This window comes from Ceratocystis lukuohia, assembly GCF_044167205.1.
Source record: "Ceratocystis lukuohia strain C4212 chromosome Unknown Supercontig1_pilon, whole genome shotgun sequence".
NCBI lineage: Eukaryota > Fungi > Ascomycota > Sordariomycetes > Microascales > Ceratocystidaceae > Ceratocystis > Ceratocystis lukuohia.
Window position 1 is genome coordinate 576,113 of NW_027263520.1, and position 8,814 is coordinate 584,926.

Genomic DNA, 8,814 nt, shown 5'->3' on the forward strand with positions numbered 1-8,814 from the left:
ACGACAACTTTCGCGATCGCCAACTCCTCATCGCCGCAACACCACTCCAACTCAAGGAGTTCACCTTCACGCTCAGGACTGAATTTTGAGAGTTCACACAGTCCGCACCTTTTTTTTTTCTTTTGTTTTGTTTTCTTTCTTGCGCTCCTCTGTCCTCGGATAGACTGGTGACTGTGGCATGTCACTAGAAAGGGGGCTGTCTCGCGCCTCATCCACACGCGCAAGGCAGCGGCCACCAGAAAAGCGGAAGGATATATCACGAGCCCTCGGATGCTCACACAGTCTGGTTTTTTCTCGTCTTTGGGGGGGTTTTCCCAGGCTGCACTGGACGCTGCCGTCTTGCTCTCGTGATTTTCACGACTTCAGGAAGCGTGGCAGGTTTTTCAGAGGAACGAATGTTTGTGGGGAAGTTGGGGGTTAGCCCCACTACTTCTGGGCTTAGGGTATATCTGGGGATTTCCTTTTTTTTTTTTTTTTTTTTTTTTCTTTTTGTTTCTGACGACTACAGGTGGAAGACGAGTAACAAGCTTGCTTGGGAGCATACGAGCTTCTCTCGCCCAAAACCTGTGGTCAGCCCTGCAGAGGGTTAATTCTGTCCGGTAACCAATCCGGCGTCGTTTGATCTTAGTGATTCCCGTAGACGTTAAATAAATTCAACTCAACTCAATCAACTCCCAACCAAAAAAACTTCGCTTATACAACCAAAGGAAGAGGGGTTAACCCTAAGAAACCTTTGAAAAACTCAGCAAAGTAGTGTACCAAACACATACAAAACACACGCGAGCGGCCGAAAGGCGACAACGACGGAGACCAGAGCAGCGGATAAACGATGTCCAGCCTGCTGAAGAGTCTCGAAGCGCGAGACCGCGTTTTCGAGAAGCGCAGGGATACAGTCGCAAGGCTGATCTGATCATACCCCTAATGGAGAGTTTCGAAGCGCAGTGCGAGCGCGACGAAGACAAGGAGATGGCACAAGTCGTCAAAAGAATGATCCTCTTGAGAGCAGAGGAAGCTATGGACTACGTCCTGACGGGACGTGAGGGAGGCTGGCAAAACCGGCCCGCGGGCGAGCCCGCAAAGAAGGCCCATGAAAGACAGGGCAAAGCAGTAGAGAAACCGCCAAGCGCCGCAACCAAGAAGGCCCCATCCTTCGCGGATATGGTGAAGAGACCAGCAATGAAGCCAGCAGACACCCAGGATGCGGCTAGAAAAACCAAGTCCCACGAGGCCGCCAATCAGGGCGGTGAATGGCAGACTGTCACGCACCGCAAGGCAGGCGCGAACGCCCCCACTGGGCGCTACTCACAGCCAGCGGCCCGCCAGGACAACAGAGTCCTGGTAAGAGTTAGCGCAGACAATATGATGCGCGACTGCGAAAGCGTTCTGATGTCAGCCAGTCTGAGGGAACTAGACCCTGAGCTGAAGAAAGCCCTGAAGGACGTGCAGAAGACCAAGAGTGGATTCGCACTACTGGCAAACAAGGACGGTCGCTCTACTCTGCTAGAGAAGAGCGACAAGATAAAGAACTACATCGGACCAGGCACCGAGGTAGTGCAGGCAGTCAACACAGACGCCTACCTGATTGGCCCGATCGAACGCTACCTGAATGGAGGCGGCCGGGCAGTGGAAGTCAGCGAAGAGATCATTGGCGAGTGCTTCGCGCAAGCAACTCGAGTAACTCCGGTCTACATGACGTCGAAGACCAGGGGTAACGAGAAGACTTTCATCGTCAAAATCCCGGCAGCTGGCACAAAGGCCCCGAGGCAACTGAGGATGGGCTCGAGGCTCATTCCGACCCGCCTCCTGGCCGAAAAAACGAGAGCCATCGCGCAATGCTCCCGTTGCTTCGGGTGGCACGATGCGAAGAAATGCTCTAGAGCACAGCTGTGCAAACACTGTGGCTCGAGCGAACACGAAAGCAGCAGACACCTTAAATGCTGCGGGGCGGAGCACGAATGTGTCTCGGTCTGCTTCATCTGCCGCGGCCCATACCCAGCAGACTCCAAGCAGTGCCCCCTTCGGGAAAAGGGACACACACCAGAGGAGAGGCGGACAATCAGGAAGGCGCAACAGGCGCTCACCGCAGAGAAGAAGAAGGCCTGCCCAAAGGCTGGAAAATCAGTGCAGACACAGGTGGTGGACCTGATGGAATGCACCGAGACCCAGGCTGAGAGCTCAGAAACGGAGGATCAGTCAGAAGAAGAGGGAGACGCCCCAGTCGCGAGTGCAGGCGACAAGAGGAAAGCTGCGGGGAAAGCCAGAAGTGACTTCTCCTTCAGAGCTCCCACTGCCCTCCCAGCACAATGCACACAAAGGACAGAAAAGCCAACAGACCCTGATAGAAGAGGCTGGTAGAAGAGGGGTAGACGTGGTATGTATACAGGAACCATACATAACAGGTCCCCTAGGGCAGGGACCACACATCGCAAACGTGTACAACGCAAACCCAGGAGATCCAGAAAGGGAGATAGCGTTGAAGAAGGTACAAGAAACGCTCAGGGACAAGAAAATGATACAAACAGGAAATCTGGGGGCCTGGCAATCAGGGTGGCAATGCTATCACCTGGGGGCTGGGGTTAACGTAGGGTATTTCTGTCACAGGACTTGTACACACTGCTCTGAATGCTATGATGTCGAGTGGCTGGCTAGTGCCGGGGAGAAATACAAGCAATTGGATTGTTGATCATAAATGCAAGCTATTTAGTAGCTGACATTGCTGTGCCTCGCAGTGGTGTGTAGTTAAATGTAAATGCTATCGTATCTAGTAGTGGTCATTTACTTGAGTGAACATGGAAGAAAAGTGATGCGACGACTAGGGCAATATACCTGAATTCCATGGGCCCTTTCTAAAAGCGAACGCCCTCTATCTCTGTTTTTTATTATAGCATGCCTCTAGGCGGACGAAACCTATGTTACATATTATGCATCGCTTAACAGCCATGCATATGCCAGGGTCATGACAAAACTGATATAATGCTTCTAGCCCAATCAACACATCAACACTTGGGCGTGGGCGGCAATACTGTTTTCCCCGCTTCTAGTATCAAGAATACTATGGTATAGACAAAGCTCACATCTTCAACTCATTCTTTGTCCGAGTTTGTCTTTTTCACTATTGCAATACACGCCCCTTAGAGCCGGAATTATGAGATTTCTTAACAAAATTAAACGTCACTTCCCAAAGGGAAATGCGCCTGTTTCAAGACCAGGCCAAACTACGTCGCCGACCATCTCCTCATCTGTTGCAGTACAGCTTGAACCCGAACAAGCTCCATCGCTATTAGAGGCCGCGACGCCTCCACCGCCGCCCAAGCCCGAGCCTGTAGCATTGTCCATTCTGCAAGAGAAGATTTGGGAAAATGCGTACGAAGGCTCGAGATCGAAAGAGCCAAACTTAGTGGAGGCGTTTGAGAAGATTGTCTTATCCGAGTGCCACTACAAGGACGAGGAGACAAGAGTGAAGCCCACTGATCGAATCGAGGCCAAGATGACAGCGGATCTAAAGGTCACGTCATGTCAAATGAGAAAGGTTGCTGAGGGAGGAATCGAAAGAACGAAGAAGCAAGCCGCCCTGAAGCAAGGAGTCGACGATGGTTTGCGAGCAGTGCAGGCTGTGGTGGGAATCATGGATAGAGCTCTCCGTGCTGCCCCGGAAGCTGCTGTTATATGGGCAACTGTGTGTCTTGGAATAGAAGTATGTGATTGCGATTTGTCCACAGGAAAGAACACAAAGCGTGCTGTCGGTGGCTAACATTGCATAGGCCCTGAAAAACCCCATCACCGAAGCACTCGAAAATCGCCAAGGCATCCAGTATGTCTTAGGCAGAACCGAGTGGTATTGGAACCTCACTAGTTTGCTTCTTGACGAAAATAAGGGACATACAACTACAGTCGTGCTACGAGACACACTGGAGAAGAACATCACAAAGCTCTTTGAAAAGCTCCTCTTGTATCAAATCAGAAGCATCTGTCTCTACCATCGCAGCCAGGCTGCCACTTTTGTGAGGGACATGTTTTTGATCGATGATTGGGCAGGCCAGCTCAATGACATCAAGGCAACCGAAAATACTGTGTTGCACGATATGGAGCAGTACAACACCCAAGAGATCCAAACGCAAATCCATAGACTCAACAACACAGCATCTGATTTGCAAGTCAGTCTAGGAAACATCTATGCAGCAATCCAGAGTCAAGCAGAGCAACAGGAAAAGAGGCATCACGACGACAAGGATAATGAGTGTTTGAGAGACCTCTACACGACCGATCCCCGAACGGACAAGAAGAACATCCAAGACAAAAAAGGTGGCTTGCTGAGAGACTCGTACAAATGGATTCTCGAACACAACGACTTCCAGAAGTTCAAAAACAACCCGGAAAGCCGAATCCTCTGGATCAAAGGGGATGCCGGTAAAGGCAAAACGATGCTCCTTTGTGGCATTATCGATGAGCTGGAGTTGGATCCGTTAACATCACCCTACTACTTCTTTTGCCAAGCCACGGGTGGTAATAGATTGAGCTCCGCCACGTCTGTGCTACGCGGCCTTATTTATCACCTTGCACATTGCAATCCACAGCTTACCAAGCATGTCCGGAAAAAGTATGATTCCGTGGGGAAAAAGCTATTTGAAAACGAGTCTGCTTGGTTTGAGGTCCGCGCAATAGCAGCTGAGATGTTGAAGGATCCAAGCTTGGATAATGCCATTCTAGTCGTCGATGCCCTGGATGAGTGTACTGTGGATCGGAAGCACCTACTTGACTTCATCACTGAGTCTTCCACCACCAGATGGATTGTATCAAGCCGTAATTGGCCGGATATTGAGGAGAGCCTGAATGATGCCAAGCAAAAAGTCAAAATCCACCTTGAAATAAACCAGGATTCAGTCTCTGCAGCGGTCGACTCTTACATCAAATTCAAGGTAGATCAGGTTGCACAGAAAAGGAAATACGACGATGAGACGAAGACCGCTGTCTTGGATCATTTGCAGTCAAATGCTCGTGGCACCTTTCTGTGGGTGGCCCTGGTTTGTCAAGAGCTTTCCAATGAAAAAACACGCAAACGCCATACCTTGACTAAACTAAAGTCGTTTCCACCTGGGCTTGATGCTCTGTACAAACAAATGCTGCAGCAGATATCCGAGTCAGAAGATGCTCAGCTTTGCAAAGACGTTATTGCTAAAGTCTTGGTTGTATATCGACCCGTCACTTTGGAAGAGCTGCATGTCCTTGTTGAAGGACTGACTAGTGTGGGCATGGAAGAGGTGGAAGAAGTTATCAAGTCATGCGGGTCTTTCTTGACTCTTAATGACAATACCGTCTCCTTCATCCACCAGTCAGCAAAGGACTACTTCCTGGATCAAGCATTAGACCAAGTCCTACCCTGTGGCATTGCGCAGCAACACCAAATGGTCTTGGTGCGATCATTGGATCTCCTCTGCAAAACTCTAGAACGCGATATTTACCACCTGAAGGCTCCAGGGTCTCTCATCGATGAAGTTTCTCCTCCTGATCCTGACCCATTGGCTGCTATCAGATATTCCTGCACATTTTGGGTTGATCATCTTCATGACTCGCCTGTAAATGTCAGAGCTAGTGAAAATGATAAGATCTTGGCCTTCTTCACAAAGAAATATCTCCAATGGCTAGAAGCTCTTAGTCTGTTACGAAGCGTCTATACTGGAGTACGAGCAATTGGGAAATTAGAATCTTGTCTGGTGAGTGGCTTTGCATCGAGAGGATATATTTTGAAAAAGCAGGGTTTAACATTGTACAGCAGCAAAATGCATCAAAGCACCTTCAAGAAATTGTCAAAGACGCCTACCGATTTCTCCTCTCGAATGCAGGAGTTATTGAGATTGCACCCCTGCAGGTCTATAAATCAGCGCTCATATTCAGCCCTAGCAACAGCTTGATAAAGCAAATATTTAGTCATGAAGAGCCAGACTGGATGAAAGTAAAGCCAAGGGTTGAAGAAAATTGGGATGCCTGTCTACAGACTCTCGAGGGCCATGGAAGTAGTGTGGATTCAGTGGCGTTCTCCAATGATGGGCAGCTACTAGCATCAGGGTCTTTTGACAAGACAGTCAAGATCTGGGATGCGACTTCTGGTATGTGTGTGCAGACTCTTGAGGGCCATCATCGAGAAGTGACATCAGTGGTGTTCTCCAATGATGGACAGCGACTGGCATCAGCGTCTTGGGACAAGACAGTCAAGATCTGGGATGCGACTTCTGGTGTGTGTGTGCAGACTCTTGAGGGCCATCATCGAGAAGTGACATCAGTGGTGTTCTCCAATGATGGACGGCGACTGGCATCAGGGTCTTTTGACAAGACAGTCAAGATCTGGGATGCGACTTCTGGTGTGTGTGTGCAGACTCTTGAGGGCCATCATCGAGAAGTGACATCAGTGGTGTTCTCCAATGATGGACAGCGACTGGCATCAGCGTCTTGGGACAAGACAGTCAAGATCTGGGATGCGACTTCTGGTGTGTGTGTGCAGACTCTTGAGGGCCATCATCGAGTAGTAGAATCAGTGGTATTCTCCAATGATGGACAGCGACTGGCATCAGGGTCAGACGACAACACAGCTAAGATCTGGGATGCAACTTCTGGCGTGTGCCTGCAAACTCTTGAGGGCCATGGAGATTACGTGACATCGGCAGTGTTTACAAATGATGAGCAGCGACTGGCATCAGGGTCTTTTGACAAGACAGTCAAGATCTGGGATGCGACTTCTGGTATGTGTGTGCAGACTCTTGAGGGCCATCATCAAGAAGTGACATCAGTGGTGTTCTCCAATGATGGACGGCGACTGGCATCAGGGTCAGAAGACAACACAATCAAGATCTGGGATGAGACTTCTAGTGCGTGTATGCAGACTCTTGAGGGCCATCATCAAGAAGTGAGATCAGTGGTGTTCTCCAATGACAGACAGCGACTGGCATCAGTGTCAGGAGACAGCGCAATCAAGATCTGGGATGTAACTTCTGGTGCGTGTGTGCAGACTCTTGAGGGCCATGAAAAGTACGTGACATCAGTGGTGTTCTCCAATGATGCACAGCGACTGGCATCAGCGTCAAGGGGCGGCACAGTCAAGATCTGGGATGCGACTTCTGGCGCATATGTGCAGACTCTTGAGGGCCATGGTCACATTGTGACATCAGTGGTCTTCTCCAATGATGGACAGCGACTGGCATCAGGGTCTTGGGACAAGACAGTCAAAATCTGGGATGCGACTTCTGGTGCGTGTGTGCAGACTCTTGAGGGCCATGAAAAGTACGTGACATCAGTGGTGTTCTCCAACGATGGACAGCGACTGGCATCAGGGTCTCGGGACAATACAGTCAAGATCTGGGATGCGACTTCTGGTGCGTGTATGCAGACTCTTGAGGGCCATGAAAGGTGTGTGACATCAGTGGTATTCTCCAATGATGGACAGCGACTGGCATCAGGGTCTTGGGACAACACAGTCAAGATCTGGGATGCGACTTCTGGCGTGTGTGTGCAGGCTCTTGAGGGCCATGGCCGCATTGTGACATCAGTGGTGTTCTCCAATGATGGACAGCGACTGGCATCAGGGGCTGGGGACAACATAGTCAACATCTGGGATGCAACTTCTGGCGCGTGTCTGAAAACTCTTGAGGGCCATGGAGAATGCGTGGCATCAGAAGTGTTTACAAATGATGAGCAGCGAATAGCATCAGGACTATTAGCTAGTCAATCTTCTTTGCCTCACTCTAGATCGCACACATACAGTCTTAGCAACGATGATGTCTGGATTATGGAGGATGGTCAAAGGATGCTTTGGCTGCCGCCATCTTGTCGTCCTTGGAAATTCGCAATAGCCCACACAAGACTTGCGCTTGGTTCTATCTCTGGCCGCATCATAACCATGGAGTTTAGATCTGGAGACTAGCTTCACTAGCCTATCATGAAAGCGAAATTTCCTTGGATGAAGTATCATGTCCATTGTATTATAGATTATATTTTCCACAACTATAGCCTGGTTTTTGCATATATTCAACTCTTGTTTCGTAACGTTTTGGTTTTTTAGAGGTGTTCCTATTCGCACCCGAAAAGCTAATGCCCCACACACGACCAAGTAATTGAACTTAATTCGACAATAATCTAGCCAATAAAATAATCACATATATTTTTAAAGTGGAACCAAGCTTCACACTGCAACCTTGAGTGAAGATGAATTAAGTGTGTTTCCATTATCTCAGTCTGTCTGCGAAAGTCAAACAATCATCCCATAACCATCCCCTGTTATACAGTCGATTCCAGACTAAAGCTACCGCCATACAGCTGCCTCAATATGGCGCTAACTCAGTCAATGGGAAGAAGGTGATAACCTTGCGGCGATGGATCAGCAGGATATGGAGACAATTCAAGGCAAAGGAAGGACGGAAACACGGCAAATGACACTGGCGATATCACCAAAGAAGGCACCACAAGAGGTATAGCAGGAGGTAATGCAGGAGGGACCACGGGACACAAGAGGCACTGCAGGAGGGACCACAGGATGCAGAGGGAGGGAAGGAGGCTACATACAACACTCGGCGCAAGAGGCCCAGAGTGGACTTTCTTAAACCGGGATGTTGTAAAGTGGGGCTAGTACGACTATTTGATTGGCTGAACCTTTGTTGATTTAGGCATCTGATTGGTTGAATTACTTGGTGATATGTGGGGTGCGAATAGGAAATTGTTACGATGATGCGCATAGGGACGCTGTTTTTTTTATCACATGTGACCGTTAGTAACCTAAGTCAGGGTTATTATCAGGATTGCTGACCCTGATCCGGTTCCCCAAAACGT

At 49.3% G+C, this 8,814-nt stretch overlaps 2 protein-coding genes across 2 annotated transcripts; both read left to right on the plus strand.

Annotated features, from left to right (window-relative positions):
* Positions 1–921: 921 nt before the first annotated feature.
* Positions 922–2,355, plus strand: HOO65_010147 (putative kinesin; the record flags this gene model as incomplete). The annotated part of the gene is made up of 1 exon (XM_070999652.1): positions 922–2,355. One exon carries the CDS (start codon positions 922–924, stop codon positions 2,353–2,355), a length of 1,434 nt encoding a protein of 477 aa, XP_070861969.1.
* A 790-nt stretch (positions 2,356–3,145) lies between these two features.
* HOO65_010148 (Vegetative incompatibility protein HET-E-1) lies at positions 3,146–7,912 on the plus strand (the record flags this gene model as incomplete). Its single annotated transcript, XM_071005263.1, has 3 exons — positions 3,146–3,694; positions 3,762–5,711; positions 5,771–7,912. 3 exons carry the CDS (start codon positions 3,146–3,148, stop codon positions 7,910–7,912), a joined length of 4,641 nt encoding a protein of 1,546 aa, XP_070861970.1.
* Between the last annotated feature and the right edge of the window lie 902 nt (positions 7,913–8,814).